Below are 18952 nucleotides of genomic sequence, written 5' to 3' on the forward strand. Positions count from 1 at the left end.
CTCCATAAGTCACAGAAACCTGCTGATTGAAATCTTTAAGAATTTGGATCTGGCTTCCAGTAATTTAGTTGTTTGAAAGGAAAATTGTTTGTAAGAAGTACAACTGAATTTAGAAATTAATGCTCCGGCCAGATTTCGAACATGTGCGGTTTCACTAACAAACGAGTTCTGCTAACCACTCGGACTACTTACGACTAGTGATAGGTAACAGCGCAAATTATGCAATAACAGTGTTGCAATGCTATTTTATTGGACAAAACTGTACCAATTACTATTTTTTGAATTATTTGACAAACAAAAATCGTGAATTTGAATAGGTTCATAGATTTCGAACAAAGTTCATCGATTTTCAAGAAAAATTCCCAAACTTGAAAAACGTTCATCAATTTTCAAACAAAAGCTCATTGATTTTGAATATGTTCATCGAAATTTGAAAAAAGTTCATCGAAATTGAAAAAAGTTCATGGATTTCAAAATTAGTTCATCAATTTTCAAGAAAAGTTCACAAACTTGAAAAAAGTTCATCAATTTTTAAACAAAAAGTTCAGCAAATTTAAAAAAGTTCATGGATTTTCAAAAAAAGTTCATCAATTTTCTAGAAAAGTTCACAAACTTGAAAAAAAGTTCATTGAGATTGAAAAAAGCTCATGAATTTTGGAAGAAAGTTCATCGAGTTTGAAAAACAAGTTCATGATTTTTTAGAAAATTTCACAAAAATTGAAAAACAGTTCATGGATTTTTGAAAAGTTCACAATTTTGGAAAAAGTTGACTGGATTTGGAAAAAAGGTTCGTCAAATTTGGAAAGAAATCCTCGATTTTTTTAAAAGTGCATCATTATCAAAAAAGTTCATTGCATTTGAAAAAAAGTCCATTCAAAAATACAGAAGGAACATATTCAAAGGAAAAAAGAACACATATTTAAAAAATAAAAAAATAAGAATACCCGGATAACAACTGCCCCGGCAATGACCAATGAACCGTGAAAAAACCGGCTTGGGAAGTTTTTTGACGCTTCCCAAAACCAAGGGATTTCCGCGATTGAAGATACAAATAAAAACAAAAAAAGCCAGTTACGAAACAGTGGTTGTTCGATGGCCTAGTGGTAGCTGTGTTGGGGTCGCTGCAACTGATTGTGAGTTTGAACTTTCGCGGCGCACATTTTTTGAACTTTTAAACAGAAAAGAAGAAGATATACATGGGCCGGCCCAGGTCGCAGCGGCTGCAGGCGCCCGTTTGCGAAATGCCCTATAACGGGCGCCTGCAGCGCTAAATAGGAAATGCCCACGATGCCGCACGCCGCACAGGGGGACAGAGCCTGATTGGGCCGGCCCACTTACATACAAGCTTGACGTTGTATCGCCCGGGTCGTTGTGGTGCAAGTGTGCATTCTAAAAATCCCCGAAAAAGCTGAGCGCCGGCTTGTGATCGAATTTGGGACCTCTAGTTGCTGAATTGTTGTTGCTACCCACTAGAGCTGATAGGCGCTGGTGATTGTGAACACCGCCAAACATTAAAAGAAATATCTCTTGCGGCAGATAAAAAATGTTTAGAACTTTTTTGAAAATTTCTTGAATTTTTTTTTTTTGCTTTGTTGAAAGTCTGAACGGTTTTTGAAAAGTGAATTTTTTTAACATTATTTAAAAACGCAAACAATTTTTGAAAATCTGAACAAATTTAGGAAATGTGAACAATTTTTGAAAATCTAGACATTTTAAAATTATGAGTTCTTAAAAAGGCATTAATTTTTTTTGTAAACATAAAAACTTTTTAAAAATTCTGATAAATTTTTAAAAATGTGAAAAATTCAAAATTTTGAACACTTCCTAAAAATTGTCAGGAATTTTTTAAAGACATGATTTTTAAAAAAAATGCTATTTCTGAAAATCTGAACAAAAATGAAAATAGGAGCATTTTTTGAAATTATGAATTTAATGAATATAAGAAACAAAAAACAAAACAAATAAGAAAAATCAAAATAAAAACAAAAAAGCAGAAAAAGAAAGAAAAGAAAAAATATGTTTAGGACCTTTCTAGAAGGTTCCCAAAACCGGTCATGAACCTTTAGGAGGTTCACAAAACTGGTGGCTCGCACGCTTAGTAGGTCGGCCCCATTTTTCTATCGAGTGTGCATATGGTCGACTATTTGCTGCAAAATGCGACAAATAGGAAATTCCCTGCAGCACCGCCACAATCAGCCCCATTCCATATTCTCCTTAACCGCCCCTGTCAACAACGCATTCGTCCAATCAACCTACGTCCATCACCCTGCGATGAAAAAAAACTGCAACTGGTGTCATCACCTCTCCCATCCAATGACGGATCTAACTCCTGACGACCTGGGGCAGCTGCCCGGGCTGCTTCAGCCATTCTTGACTAAACAACACAAAGAAATCATGATTAACATTACTAATTAGTTGGGCAAATGCTGGGCAACATCGTTGTGCAAAGACTTTGCCCCGGTTCCATCAGCTGGCTGGCTCCGCCACTGCTCCCATCCCCATTACTGACGACGAACATGGAGCGACCGACAATTCAATTTTGCCGGTCGAGGAGGTGCGGTTTACTGTTAGAACGCGACATCCTCTATCACTTGAATCCTTCATCGTCAACCACGTCTCTACCTCCAGTCCCTACTCCACCAATGCGATGGTCATGACGATGTTGATGGTTCACATCATCTAGGTAAAGCACGCCCTTCTCTCAAATTCCACAATTCCCAATATATTCTTGGCTTCAGGGCAGTCTTGGTGGGCAACATCTACATAGTCCTCTTATCCTCTCTTGCTGAACATGGGACTTGTCCTCTAACCCGACAGCCACCAGTCTGTCACCACAAATCCCCCCTCCTCATTAAGGCCTAGACCTGGACAATTCTCGATTCATGTAGATAGTGCCTAGTCCTCTAACATGACAGTGTACCCAATTGCTGGTTAGTTGAGTATGTACTACCTCCATTCTGGTTTATTCGTCTTCTTCGTATTTTGTGCCTAATTTTGACCATAAATTTAACTAACACAATGTTAATGTATGTCACCAAAAATGATATAGTTGGATTTGTATTTGAACATATTTTTTTCTAATATAATTTTTGCTGTGTATAAGTTATATTTTATTAGTTGGAATCATGGTTAAAATATGACCCTGAATACTAGGGGGCTAATAAATCAGGACGGATATAGTAGTTATTCACAGAGAGAAGATCTATGTTTCTCTCTTCATGTAAACCTGTTCGATTTGTTTTGGTTGCCAAAACTTTAATGTTTAGATATGACTCATAGAGAAATGTCAAATCAAGGCCTACATTGAGAGCATCCATAACAGATGTATTACTTTTTCCTTTCTCGAGTTTGTTATTTGCAAATGAACAACATATTCTTTATATGTCTGAAAGCTTAGTCATGCCTCCCGTTTGTTCTATTTACTTTTAAAGCTTAACATTTTTTACATATTACTAATACTAACTGTTGGAAATATGCCCTAGTGGCAATAATAAAAGGATTATTATTATATTTCCTTGTTCATGATAACTGTCTTTTATTCATGCTATAATTGTGTTATCCGGAAATCGTAATACATGTGTGAATACATAGACACCAACATGTCCCTAGTAAGCCTCTAGTTGACTAGCTCGTTGATCAACAGATAGTCATGGTTTCCTGACTATGGACATTGGATGTCATTGATAACGAGATCACATCATTAAGAGAATGATGTGATGGACACGATCCAATCCTAAACATAGCACAAGATCGTATAGTTCGTTTGCTAGAGTTTTTCCAATGTCAAGTATCTTTTCCTTAGACCATGAGATCGTGTAACTCCCGGATACCGTAGGAGTGCTTTGGGTGTACCAAATGTCACAACGTAACTGGGTGACTATAAAGGTATACTACGGGTATCTCCGAAAGTGTCTGTTGGGTTGACACGGATCAAGACTGGGATTTGTCACTCCGTATGACGGAGAGGTGTCTCTGGGCCCACTTGGTAATGCATCATCATAATGAGCTCAAAGTGACCAAGTGTCTGGTCACGAGATCATGCATTACGGTACGAGTAAAGTGACTTGCCGGTAACGAGATTGAACGAGGTATTGGGATACCGACGATCGAATCTCGGGCAAGTAACGTACCGATTGACAAAGGGAATTGTATACGGGATTGCTTGAATCCTCGACATCGTGGTTCATCCGATGAGATCATCGAGAGCATGTGGGAGCCAACATGGGTATCCAGATCCCGCTGTTGGTTATTGCCCGGAGAGCCATCTCGGTCATGTCTACATGTCTCCCGAACCCGTAGGGTCTACACACTTAAGGTTCGGTGACGCTAGGGTTGTAGAGATATGAATATGCAGTAACCCGAAAGTTGTTCGGAGTCCCGGATGAGATCCCGGACGTCACGAGGAGTTCCAGAATGGTTCGGAGGTGAAGAATTATATATAGGAAGTGCAGTTTCGGCCATCGGGAGAGTTTCGGGGGTCACCGGTATTGTACCGGGACCACCGGATGGGTCCCGAGGGTCCACCGGGTGGGACCACCCATCCCGGAGGGCCCCATGGGCTGAAGTGGGGAGGGGAACCAGCCCATAGTGGGCTGGTGCGCCCCCCTTGGCCCACCCCCGCGCCTAGGGTTGGAAACCCTAGGGTGGGGGGGGGCGCCCCACTTGCCTTGGGGGCCACTCCACCCTTGGCCGCCGCCCCCCTAGGAGATCCCATCTCCTAGGGCCGGTGCCCCCCCTAGGGGAGCCTATATAAAGGGGGTGAGGGAGGGGCAGCCGCACCCTTGACTCTTGGCGCCTCCCTCTCCCCTGCTACACCTCTCCCTCTCGCAGAAGAACAGCAAAGCCCTGCTGCGGTGACTGCTGCATCCACCACCACACCGTCGTGCTGTTGGATCTTCATCAACCTCTCCTCCCCCCTTGCTGGATCAAGAATGAGGAGACGTCACGCTGACCGTACGTGTGTTGAACACGGAGGTGCCGTCCGTTCGGCGCTAGGATCTCCGGTGATTTGGATCACGTCGAGTACGACTTCCTCATCCCCGTTCTTTGAACGCTTCCGCGCGTGATCTACAAAGGTATGTAGATGCAATCCGATCACTCGTTGCTAGATGAACTCATAGATGGATCTTGGTGAAACCGTAGGAAATGTTTTGTTTTCTGCAACGTTCCCCAACAGTGGCATCATGAGCTAGGTCTATGCGTAGTTCTCTTTGCACGAGTAGAACACAATTTGTTGTGGGCGTAGATGTTGTCAACTTTCTTGCCGCTACTAGTTTTATTTTGCTTTAGCAGTATTGTGGGATGAAGCGCCCCGGACCAACCTTACACGTACGCTTACATGAGACCGGTTCCACCGACTGACATGCACTAGTTGCATAAGGTGGCTGGCGGGTGTCTGTCTCTCCCACTTTAGTTGGAGCGGATTCGATGAAAAGGGTCCTTATGAAGGATAAATAGAAGTTGAAAAATCACGTTGTGGCTTTCATGTAGGTAAGAAAACATTCTTGTTAGAACCCTATTGCAGCCACGTAAAACTTGCAACAACAATTAGAGGACGTCTAACTTGTTTGCAGCAAGTGTTTTGTGATGTGATATGGCCAAAGTTGTGATGAATGATGAATGATATATATGTGATGTATGAGATGTTCATGCTATTGTAATAGGAATCACGACTTGCATGTCGATGAGTATGACAACCGGCAGGAGCCATAGGAGTTGTCTTTATTTTTTGTATGACCTGCGTGTCATTGAGAAACGCCATGTAAATTACTTTACTTTATTGCTAAACGTGTTAGCCATAGTAGTAGAAGTAATAGTTGGCGAGTTTAAAGCAACTTCATGGAGACACGATGATGGAGATCATGATGATGGAGATCATGGTGTCATATGCCGGTGACAAGATGATCATGGAGCCCCAAGATGGAGATCAAAGGAGCTATGTGATATTGGCCATATCATGTCACTATTATTATTTGATTGCATGTGATGTTTATCATGTTTTTGCATGTTGTTTACTAAGAACGATGGTAGTAAATAAGATGATCCCTCATAATAATTTCAAGAAAGTATTCCCCCTAACTGTCGCCATTGCGACAGTTTGTTGTTTCGAAGCACCACGTGATGATCGGGTGTGATAGATTCCAACATTCACATACAACGGGTGTAAGATAGATTTACACATGCAAATACTTAGGTTGACTTGATGAGCCTAGCATGTACAGACATGGCCTCGGAACACAGAAGACCGAAAGGTCGAGCATGAGTCGTATAGAAGATACGATCAACATGAAGATGTTCACCGATGTTGACTAGTCCGTCTCACGTGATGATCGGACACGGCCTAGTTAACTCGGATCATGTTATACTTAGATGACTGGAGGGATGTCTATCTGTTTGGGAGTTCATTAAATAGATAAACTTAATTATTATGAACTTAGTCTAAAATATTTACAATATGTCTTGTAGATCAAATGGCCAACATTGTCCTCAACTTTAATGTGTTCCTAGAGAAAACCAAGTTGAAAGACGATGGCAGCAATTATACGGACTGGGTCCGGAACCTGAGGATCATCCTCATAGCTGCCAAGAAAGATTATGTCCTACAAGCACCGCTAGGTGAAGCACCTGCTCTCCCTGCAGAACAAGATGTTATGAACGCTTGGCAGACACGTACCGATGATTACTCCCTCGTTCAGTGCGGCATGCTTTACAGCTTAGAGCCGGGGCTCCAGAAGCATTTTGAGAGACACGGAGCATATAAGATGTTCGAAGAGCTGAAAATGGTTTTTCAAGCTCATGCCCGGGTCGAGAGATATGAAGTCTCCGACAAGTTCTTTAGCTGTAAGATGGAGGAAAACAATTCTGCCAGTGAGCACATACTCACTATGTCTGGGTTACATAACCACTTGACTCAGCTGGGAGTTAATCTCCCGGATGACGCGGTCATTGACAGAATCCTTCAGTCGCTTCCACCGAGCTACAAGAGCTTCGTGATGAACTTCAATATGCAGGGGATGGAAAAGACCATTCCTGAAGTATTTGCAATGCTGAAATCAGCAAAGGTAGAAGTCAAAAAGGAACATCAAGTGTTGATGGTGAATAAAACCACTAAGTTCAAGAAAGGCAAGGGTAATAAGAACTTCAAGAAGGACGGCAAGGGAGTTGCCGCGCCCGGCAAGCAAGCTGCCGGGAAGAAGCCAAAGAATGGACCCAAGCCCAAGACTGAGTGTTTTTATTGCAAGGGAAGTGGTCACTGGAAGCGGAACTACCCCAAATACTTAGCGGACAAGAAGGCCGGCATCATGAAAGGTATATGTGATATACATGTAATTGATGTGTACCTTACCAGTACTCGTAGTAACTCCTGGGTATTTGATACCGGTGCGGTTTCTCACATTTGTAACTCAAAGCAGGAGCTGCGGAATAAGCGGAGACTGGCGAAGGACGAGGTGACGATGCGCGTCGGGAATGGTTCCAAGGTCGATGTGATCGCCGTCGGCACGCTACCTCTACATTTACCTACGGGATTAGTTTTAAACCTCAATAATTGTTATTTAGTGCCAGCTTTGAGCATGAACATTGTATCAGGATCTCGTTTAATTCGAGATGGCTACTCATTTAAATCCGAGAATAATGGTTGTTCTATTTATATGAGAGATATATTTTATGGTCATGCTCCGATGGTGAATGGTTTATTCTTAATGAATCTCAAGCGTAATGCTACACATATTCATAGTGTGAATACCAAAAGATATAAGGTTGATAATGATAGTCCCACAAATTGTGGCACTGCCGCCTTGGTCACATAGGTGTCAAACGCATGAAGAAGCTCCATGCAGATGGACTTTTGGAGTCTCTTGATTACGAATCATTTGACACGTGCGAACCATGCCTCACGGGTAAAATGACCAAGACTCCATTCTCAGAAACAATGGAGCGAGCAACCAACTTATTGGAAATCATACATACTGATGTGTGCGGTCCAATGAGTGTTGAGGCTCGCGGTGGCTATCGTTATGTTCTCACCCTCACTGATGACTTGAGTAGATATGGGTATGTCTATTTAATGAAACACAAGTCTGAGGCCTTTGAAAAGTTCAAGGAATTTCAGAGTGAGGTTGAGAATCAACGTGACAAGAAAATCAAGTTCTTGCGATCAGATCGTGGAGGAGAATACTTGAGTCATGAGTTTGGCACACACTTAAGAAAATGTGGAATAGTTTCACAACTGACGCCGCCTGGAACACCTCAGCGTAATGGTGTGTCCGAACGTCGTAATCGCACTCTATTAGATATGGTGCGATCTATGATGTCTCTTACCGATTTACCGCTATCATTTTGGGGCTATGCTTTAGAGACTGCCGCATTCACTTTAAATAGGGCTTCGTCGAAATCCGTTGAGACGACACCGTATGAATTATGGTTTGGGAAGAAACCTAAGCTGTCATTTCTAAAAGTTTGGGGATGCGATGCTTATGTCAAGAAACTTCAACCTGAAAAGCTCGAACCCAAGTCGGAAAAATGCGTCTTCATAGGATACCCTAAAGAAACTATTGGGTATACCTTCTACCTCAGATCCGAAGGCAAGATCTTTGTTGCCAAGAATGGATCCTTTCTAGAGAAGGAGTTTCTCTCGAAAGAAGTAAGTGGGAGGAAAGTAGAACTTGATGAAGTATTACCTCTTGAACCGAAAAGTGGCGCAACTCAAGAAAATGTTCCTGAGGTGCCTGCACCGACTAGAGAGGAAGTTAATGATGATCATGAAACTTCAGATCAAGTTGCTACTGAACTTCGTAGGTCCACAAGGACACGTTCCGCACCAGAGTGGTACGGCAATCCTGTCTTGGAAATCATGTTGTTAGACAACGGTGAACCTTCGAACTATGAAGAAGCGATGGTGGGCCCGGATTTCGACAAATGGCTGGAAGCCATGAAATCCGAGATAGGATCCATGTATGAAAACGAAGTATGGACTTTGACCGACTTGCCCGTTGAGCGGCGAGCCATAGAGAATAAATGGATCTTTAAGAAGAAGACAGACGCGGATGGAAATGTGACCATCTATAAAGCTCGGCTTGTCGCTAAGGGTTATCGACAAGTTCAAGGGGTTGACTACGATGAGACTTTCTCACCCGTAGCGAAGCTGAAGTCCGTCCGAATCATGTTAGCAATTGCCGCATTCTATGATTATGAGATATGGCAGATGGACGTCAAAACGGCATTCCTTAATGGTTTCCTTAAGGAAGAATTGTATATGATGCAGCCGGAAGGTTTTGTCGATCCTAAGAATGCTGACAAGGTGTGCAAGCTCCAACGCTCGATTTATGGGCTGGTGCAAGCATCTCGGAGTTGGAACATTCGCTTTGATGAGATGATCAAAGCGTTTGGGTTTATGCAGACTTATGGAGAAGCCTGCGTTTACAAGAAAGTGAGTGGGAGCTCTGTAGCATTTCTCATATTATATGTAGATGACATACTTTTGATGGGAAATGATATAGTGCTTTTGGACAGCATTAAGGCCTACTTGAATAAGAGTTTTTCAATGAAGGACCTTGGAGAAGCTGCTTATATATTAGGCATCAAGATCTATAGAGATAGATTAAGACGCCTCATAGGTCTTTCACAAAGCACATACCTTGATAAGATATTGAAGAAGTTCAATATGGATCAGTCTAAGAAGGGGTTCTTGCCTGTGTTGCAAGGTGTGAAATTGAGCTCAGCTCAATGTCCGACCACGGCAGAAGATATAGAAGAGATGAGTGTCATCCCCTATGCCTCAGCCATAGGGTCTATTATGTATGCCATGCTATGTACTAGACCTGATGTAAACCTTGCCGTAAGTTTGGTAGGTAGGTACCAAAGTAATCCCGGCAAGGAACACTGGACAGCGGTCAAGAATATCCTGAAGTACCTGAAAAGGACTAAGGAAATGTTTCTCATTTATGGAGGTGACGAAGAGCTCGTCGTAAAGGGTTGCATCGATGCTAGCTTCGACACAGATCTGGATGACTCTAAGTCACAAACTGGATACGTGTATATTTTGAATGGTGGGGCAGTAAGCTGGTGCAGTTGCAAGCAGAGCATCGTGGCGGGATCTACATGTGAAGCGGAGTACATGGCAGCCTCGGAGGCAGCGCATGAAGCAATTTGGATGAAGGAGTTCATCACCGACCTAGGAGTCATACCCAATGCGTCAGGGCCGATCAAACTCTTCTGTGACAACACTGGAGCTATTGCACTTGCCAAGGAGTCCAGGTTTCACAAGAAGACCAGGCACATCAAGCGTCGCTTCAACTCCATTCGTAAAAATGTTCAAGATGGAGACATAGATATTTGTAAAGTACATACGGAACTGAATGTAGCAGATCCGTTGACTAAACCTCTCCCTAGAGCAAAACATGATCAACACCAGAATTCCATGGGTGTTCGATTCATCACAATGTAACTATATTATTGACTCTAGTGCAAGTGGGAGACTGTTGGAAATATGCCCTAGAGGCAATAATAAAAGGATTATTATTATATTTCCTTGTTCATGATAATTGTCTTTTATTCATGCTATAATTGTGTTATCCGGAAATCGTAATACATGTGTGAATACATAGACACCAACATGTCCCTAGTAAGCCTCTAGTTGACTAGCTCGTTGATCAATAGATAGTCATGGTTTCCTGACTATGGACATTGGATGTCATTGATAACGAGATCATATCATTAGGAGAATGATGTGATGGACAAGACCCAATCCTAAACATAGCACAAGATCGTATAGTTCGTTTGCTAGAGTTTTTCCAATGCCAAGTATCTTTTTCTTAGACCATGAGATCGTGTAACTTCCGGATACCGTAGGAGTGCTTTGGGTGTACCAAACGTCACAACGTAACTGGGTGACTATAAAGGTATACTACGGGTATCTTCGAAAGTGTCTGTTGGGTTGACACGGATCAAGACTGGGATTTGTCACTCCGTATGACGGAGAGGTATCTCTGGGCCCACTCGGTAATGCATCATCATAATGAGCTCAAAGTGACCAAGTGTCTGGTCACGGGATCATGCATTACGGTACGAGTAAAGTGACTTGCCGGTAACGAGATTGAACGAGGTATTGGGATACCGACGATCGAATCTCGGGCAAGTAACGTACCAATTGACAAAGGGAATTGTATACGGGGTTGCTTGAATCCTCGACATCGTGGTTCATCCAATGAGATCATTGAGAGCATGTGGGAGCCAACATGGGTATCCAGATCCCTCTGTTAGTTATTGACCGGAGAGCCATCTCGGTCATGTCTACATGTCTCCCGAACCCGTAGGGTCTACACACTTAAGGTTCGGTGACGCTAGGGTTGCAGAGATATGAATATGCAGTAACCCGAAAGTTGTTCGGAGTCCCGGATGAGATCCCGGACGTCACGAGGAGTTCCGGAATGGTCCGGAGGTGAAGAATTATATATAGGAAGTGCAGTTTCGGCCATCGGGAGAGTTTCGGGGGTCACCGGTATTGTACCGGGACCACCGGATGGGTCCCGAGGGTCCACCGGGTGGGACCACCCATCCCGGAGGGCCCCATGGGCTGAAGTGGTGAGGGGAACCAGCCCATAGTGGGCTGGTGCGCCCCCCTTGGCCCATCCCCCGCGCCTAGGGTTGGAAACCCTAGGGTGGGGGGCGCCCCACTTGCCTTGGGGGCCACTCCACCCTTGGTCGCCGCCCCCCTAGGAGATCCCATCTCCTAGGGCCGGCGCCCCCTAGGGGAGCCTATATAAAGGGGGGAGGGAGGGGCAGCCGCACCCTTGACTCTTGGCGCCTCCCTCTCCCCTGCTACACCACTCCCTCTCGCAGAAGAACGGCGAAGCCCTGCTGCGGTGACTGCTGCATCCACCACCACGCCGTCATGCTGCTGGATCTTCATCAACCTCTCCTCCCCCCTTGCTGGATCAAGAAGGAGGAGACGTCACGCTGACCGTACGTGTGTTGAACACGGAGGTGCCGTCCGTTCGGCGCTAGGATTTCCGGTGATTTGGATCACGTCGAGTACGACTTCCTCATCCCCGTTCTTTGAACGCTTCCGCGCGTGATCTACAAAGGTATGTAGATGCAATCCGATCACTCGTCGCTAGATGAACTCATAGATGGATCTTGGTGAAATCGTAGGAAAATTTTTGTTTTCTGCAACGTTCCCCAACACTAACAACAAGAATGCTTGGGAATGATTTGAATTTCATAGTATTATAAGTACATATCTTCTTCCAATAGGTAAATATATATAATGGCTACAATGGCATGTTAAAGTTCCAGTAATTCAGATTATAACATGTTGTGTTCTAACTATTGTTCCTATGCAAACCAAATTTGGAAATAATGTTGAAGTCTTGCATGGGTAGTCTGAGGGTACAAATCGCTAAAATCTTCATGCATTACATGCAACTCAAAAAAATTCAAGGCTTTGTGGTTTTGGTGTTCAATGCTTCTTCGCAGTTTTGGTGTCAAAATTTCAAGACAATATACAATGATCCTTTTTCAATATAGGAATAACACTTCTTACTCCCATGTTTGGTGAGTGTTGTAATTATTAGATTTTAGTCCATCATTATTTTCAATAATTCCTAGGGAAAATCCCAGAGTCCCATATGGCCCATTCATGCATGACAAAGGGGTGTGCAAAGTTTAGTCCCACCACTCTAGTGGAGGGTCTAGCAGACCAACTTATAAGTTGCAACAGGCTTAATCATACGACCCAAACAGAAGGTGATGCACAACATGCATTTGCCAACCGACATGTTTCAGGTTAAAGTGGTTAAGGTGGAACCCGGTTACGGAGATGTGGAACATCTTGAACAAACTAAAGGGGCCGACACAGAAGATGAAACTCTTCGAATTCCAGATATCGCCCCTTAGGTGGCCAAAGGATCTAATTTATTTGGGCATGACATCCTAGACGAAATGCCCTCTCCGTCGATTACCCCGCCTGCTTCCGCTACAAGCGAACCATCTCCTTTGGGTCCAACCAAACATAAAGAAGGTCCTAAGGATCCGATGGCTAGTCCTGATGAGGCCATGGACGACAAGGAGGAGTAGGTGGACGTTGATTCATTTTTTAATCATGACTATATCATGTCTGCTCTACCACGGGGGACGCTTCCAGATAACTACATTGACGAGCAACGACCCTCCCTACCAGTGCTGACTCCGAATACATTGTGCAATGTGGCCAAAGGTGCGTTAAAAGGTGATATTGTGGACCCAGTACTAAGCGGGGTGCTACTAACAAGAAAGATTTATGGGGCACTGCCAGCCAGAAACTGGTTTAGAAGACGAAGGTCAAATTAACAAATCCTCGGGATCTCCAAGCAGAGGCTCGTTCTCCTCGTCCTCCACTGCGCCTGGTCCATATTTCTCAAGAACCCATCATACCGAGGGATTCTTACGATATCCTTCCGAAAGAAGTGAAGATTCTACATGACAATATTCTCGCTTGGGAGAAGGCGGCTCTTTCACGTCGAGATGAAGACCATCTGTTTTTCATGGTGCAGGTGCCACCATGTCTTGACTTCCTGAATGTTTTCCCTATGGAAAAATTATATCTGGATTGCAAGGACATTTCAAAATGTTCAAATTCTTCGGGCTCAACCCAACTCTGCATATGTTGTCTCAACATAGTCGGTCCCAAGCCCAGATAAAGGAGAAGGGAATTGTGATAGCTTGGCAAGCCAATATTAAAAGTCAGCCACTCTTATGAAGATGAAACCCAGAAAAACATCATTAGTTGGGGCATAACCCTCTTAGCGACGTGCCATATCGGAACCCTGGTGTAGTGTCAAATGGGCAACGGCCAGACCATCACCCCCTTGGTGGCGCGTGTATCTTGATCTGGATACGCTGACAAGTGAGTAAGGATCGAGTCTGTCGCAACCTTAATTAGTGGCGCACTACATCGACGCTCGGGTGATTAAAGTGGAGGATTAAAAATGCAAAAGGCTAGCACGAATCTTGAAGCAATGTACCACGGCCTTCACTGTTCAGGACGTCCAGCTGGCCGTGGCAATGCATTCTGGCGAGCTGTATAAGTACGCCAGGCAAACACCACCGCGGCCGCAACGATGGCCACAACAACAATCTTCATCACCAGTGACAACTTGGACAGCCACTGCCACAGCCGCAGCGACAGCGCCGGAGCCTCCGCGGTCTTCTTTTCTTTCGGAGAAACATCCTCCTCCCTTTCGCTCGGAGAAGGAGCCTCCGGCGGCGGCGCCTCCGCGGTCTCGAACGTCAGCCGTTCGGCACCAATGTCGTAGATCATGTTCCTGCCCGTCTGGAGCAGGCTTCCCAGGACCGATCCGCCCCTCGACGGCAGTATGGTCAGGCACACTAGCCCTCCGGCGGCACCGTCCTTGAAGAAGTAGTTCTCCGGCTTGAGCTCCATCGCCGCTCCCACGCCGTCGAACACCAACGTCAGCCTCGGGACCTTCACGTTAACAAAGGACGGCGACGGGTAGCACAGGTGCTCGAGGTCCTGGCTGTCGAATGGACTCACCCCCTGCGATTGGATCCTGCTCACCAGAGCTCGCCTTAGCACGCTGTAGGCGGCCTCCTCGAGGTACGTCACGGGCACCGTCGTGCTCAGGAACACCCCGCCGGAGCCGTCCGCCTGGAGCTCGAACGCTCCCGCCGGGATGCTGCTCAGCGCCTTGCCGTCGACCTGGACGCCGGTGAGCCTGACGTAGTACATGTCGGTGTGCATGGTGCTTCTGAGTAGTGGCGTGGAGCGGCTGCTACTGGTCCGCGGCACGGCGTCGTCGCCCAGACGGATGACGGTCTCGGAGCTGTCGGAGTCGTCGGTCGCGAGGAAGTAAGAGAACCTTGAGAGGTTGAGCTGTGACACGAGGGAGAGGGGCCCTCTGCCAAAGCCGATGACGCTGGACGCGCCGGCAAGGGAGAGGTCGACCGTGCTCACGGCGCTGCAGCCCAGCACCATGCCGGGGACAGACGTGTTCCCGAAGGTGAAGGTGTCGGTGGCCAGGTAGCCGGACGTGTAGGCGGTGGCGTCGCTGCCGTACGTGGCGACGTAGCTGCAGCCGTCGCTGTCGAGGATGCAGGTCCGGCTGAGCACGCGCTGGCACGCCGGGCTGGCGCAGGGGAGCCACGAGAAGGAGCCTCCCCCGGACTCGGTGGGCTGCACGGAGAGGGGCGTCTGCACGCACTGCGTCCAGACGAGCTGGGAGGAGATGTCCATGACGCCGGAGATGGTCCGCGTCCCGACGGCGAGGTCGAAGACGACGAGGCCGGCGGTTTCGACAGCCGCACTGCCCAGCTGAGCCTGCGCCTGCGCGTCTGGGCCCGCCGGCACCGGGACGTCGCCGCTCTCGTCATTTTGCTGTCGCCGGAAGATGTCTGTCACACCCTCGGCGGCGCGGTTCTGCAAGAAATCCGTGACGACCTTGGTGATGAGTGGCCTGGCGCGGATCATGTAACGAAGCAGGAGGACCTGCGCCTGCGACGAGGCGGGCGAGGGGAGAAGGAGAAGCTGGAGAGTAACTAGAGCCGCCGCCAGGGCCACTCCACTTGGTCTTTGCCGAACCATACCCATGTTCTAGCTCAGCTAGCTACGTGAGTTGTTCTTGAAGCTTCCACCATGTATAGACATGGCAACCTTCAATTCTGATGTGTTGGGAAGATTAGATAGCTTTGTGGCGCCAAGATGGAGACCAGCCATACTTTCTTGAAATTAAAAAGAAAAAGCTCGATCTGAACATTTTTTGTTGTTGCATGCTGTGAGCTTGTGGCCTTCCATACAGACTCAGACAGCTGCGAAAGAAAACACTTGCAAATTATGGCTTAACTAGGTACCATCAGTCCATCACTAAACAAATTATCCGAATATTCATTTTTTGGGTAGTATGTCAATGCATATATAGGCACACTCAATCACACTACACAAATATTGCAAGTAGGAACTGAAAACGAATGATCTTGTTACAAATTGCTAGGGTATACTTCGAAACAAAAAATGCTCCTAAGCACTACGGGTTATACCTGGCCATCCTTCGGGCTGGGCTGGGCCTAACCAAGCCCAATGCAGATAACTTAGGCCTGGCCCAGGTGTCGGGCCTAAAAATCAGGCCCAAGTCTGGCCCGACAGTGTAAAAGCCCATCCAAGCCTCGGGCCTTGGACCGGGCCTCTTCGTTAAATCGCTAATATGGTGGGCTCGGGCCTGGGCCGGTCTGGCAATCTAGGCCCAGGCCCGGCCTATGGACAAGGTCGGGCCAGGCTTTTTTGGGCCTGGTCGGGTCGGGCCGTCCGGGCCAGGCTGCCCATGGCCACGTATACTTCGGGTGTGCGCCTTTGTTCCCCTTCGCTTTTGTTTCTCCGGGTGATTCTATCGTCGCTTTTTTACTTTTCTGCAGTAGTTTGTTTGTAGGAGAAACGCTTGGTTTCTTTAATGGGATCGAAAGGGAAGGCCCTTCGTATGTTAAAGAAAATAACTTCGAAACATAAAAAGACCCTGTCAAGGAGACATTCTTTTCCCAATCCCTTTTCAATATTCGCTAATGTGTTGACAATTTTTTTTACTGAAAGAGGCAACTTGAATGCAATTTATAGATTCGACAACTATAATCCCTTGGACTCAAAAAGTAATAACGAAAATGGCTAATCTAATAGCAGATTCCGTAGCTGGCGGTTCAATTTCTAGAATGATACCACCTCTGGTAGATGGTCGGCGGTCAATCCTGCAGTAGACTAGACAATCCTCTTTATGGAGCACCTTCGAGAAACTTTGAAGCTTAAATCCAGATAGAGTGCAAATGTGAGACTCTCATTTCTGGGCAAGCATTATGAATGTAAGAGGGGTTTCTTTTCTTTTGGACCTCCAACATCGAGGATGGCTTAAAGGTGCGATTCTAGGAGAATTAAATGGGTGGGCATGACTCCTCTCAACCGTCAATACAATCATCTTTACATATTGTAAGGGACAAGCATACCATCGACGTTGATGTGATATCCTTTCTCATGTCTTAGCTGTACAAAATCTAGTGGCGTGGAACAATCTTTCTACACGGATCACCAAAGGGACGACATGGTTGGTGCAGATTTTTGGAACATGGGTCCAGACGCAACCGATTAGCCAAAAAAAAGTAAAAAATATGTCAAACTTTGTCGGAACAAGCATTGTCTAGCGTATTACTCACGTGTAAAGTTTCAAAACAAAATGGCTTCTATAATATTGTTGGCAAAAAAGACAAAATTGCAAGTATAAACTGTGTGAATAGTAAGTTTAATACAGTATCGGTTTTGGTTTCACTCGTTCCAAATACCACAAAAGTCATTTTTTTCGTGAAACTTTATAGGCGAGTAATACACTAGACAATGCTTGTTCTGAGAAAGTTTTACATTTTTTTATTCTTTTCACCATCAAAAAAACAATTCGGTGCGCCTAGACCCATGTTCGTCTATTTTTGCGACGTGGTTATATACATTGTGTGGACAAGACAAAACATCATTTATTTGCAATGCATGCACCCATTCAATTGAACAAAGCAGATATATACATGACTAATCTTCACAAGAAACTAATATTTTATGGGTGTATCCAATAAAGGGATGACATGGTTACATTTAATCTTTCTACACGGATCACTAACCCACAAAACTACATCAGCAAAGGGAGGGCCATGAGCTGGTGATGGTGGTGTGTTCGCAGTTGGAGAAGGTGGTCAGGGATCGGTTTGTCCAGCATGGATGTTAGCCTAGTCTTCGCATGAAGGCGTCATGAGTTTTCTATGCAACATCTTGGGAGTTTATTTCCTTGGTATCTCTAGCGACTTTTATTTTCATACCCATTGGTGTGGCTTATACGGTTTTGGTTGTGCGCGTCCTGATGCAAAAGAAGAAAGCTTGAATGCTTTTATGCAATTTGTATTATCCATTTTATTGTTTAATAGTAATAATAATTCCATTTAGAAAAATAGGTAATGCAAGTGGTGATTTGTTTTATTTAGCTACTCCTAGTTGCCTCATTAGAGCATTGACAATTAATGACTAGGACGGATGTATTTATTAGTGACAGTTTTGTTAAGATATGGTGGCAATTTTTTTGTCCTAACAAAAATTGTATGGATTGCCAATAAAATGATGTTTTGTCTTGTTCTACCATTTGACATTCATTTGCTAAAAAGAATTTAGCTTTGCTTAAGTGGCTAACATGTCGTCCATACTAATTGTAGTCTTACTCAATTTGTTTGTGCTGGATCTTAGCTTGCTAGAGTACCACTTGCCTTAATCTTTTTATTACACACAAGTGTTTAGAGATAGTGGGTATTTTATACCAAAGACCTTTTCTACCAATGCACAACTTTTAGTTAATTTATTAGTAGTTGACTATGTGTGGTCATAACTACTTCAAATGGTTTGGATGCAACTTTTATCAAAGATATGTGTATCACGTTTATGGTCTTTAACTTATCACAAATTCTCAGACTCGTACATGGTCCTTCGAAATGAACCTTTGATTACTTATGATGGATGGCTTTTCACTATCAAACTTGAGTAGGACTAAGCCTTCCAAAATTTCAGTCTACCACATTGACTTTATAGTGTTATTTTGACACACTTGCGATAAGGCCGTATACAATGCAAGGTGCTTAGAGAAATAAATCATATTTTATTCAAGCACCGGTACTTCTTTGGAGATGATAAGCGCTAGTTAGGCACCCCTCCTGTAGAGATAAGCACTAATAATTAAGAAAAAAAAAAGTTTATTTTACAAAGCACCTTCTTAAGCATCTTGCATTCTACTCCCTCCGTTCCTAAATATAAGTTTTTTCCGTATGTAGTTCATATTAGAATCTCTAAAAAAGACTTGTATTTAGAAACAAGGGAAGTACAAGGCATACTTTACAGTGTCGCTCATTTTGCTTCGTATGTAGTCCATATTAGAATCTCTAAAAAAGACATATT

The 18952-nt window shown here is 44.7% G+C and overlaps 1 protein-coding gene across 1 annotated transcript; it reads right to left on the minus strand.

The window, feature by feature from the left end:
• Nucleotides 1-14008: 14008 nt before the first annotated feature.
• LOC123088684 (aspartic proteinase nepenthesin-2-like) lies at nucleotides 14009-15583 on the minus strand. The gene has a single exon (XM_044510915.1). The coding sequence runs from the start codon at nucleotides 15581-15583 to the stop codon at nucleotides 14009-14011; it is 1575 nt and encodes a 524-aa protein (XP_044366850.1).
• Nucleotides 15584-18952: the final 3369 nt, after the last annotated feature.

This window comes from Triticum aestivum, chromosome 4A (genome assembly GCF_018294505.1).
Source record: "Triticum aestivum cultivar Chinese Spring chromosome 4A, IWGSC CS RefSeq v2.1, whole genome shotgun sequence".
Classification (NCBI taxonomy): Eukaryota; Viridiplantae; Streptophyta; class Magnoliopsida; order Poales; family Poaceae; genus Triticum; species Triticum aestivum.

Excerpts from the sequence above, each read along its gene's own strand:
- LOC123088684 (XM_044510915.1), bottom strand. The coding sequence starts at position 15,583 with ATGGGTATGGTTCGGCAAAGACCAAGTGGAGTGGCCCTGGCGGCGGCT.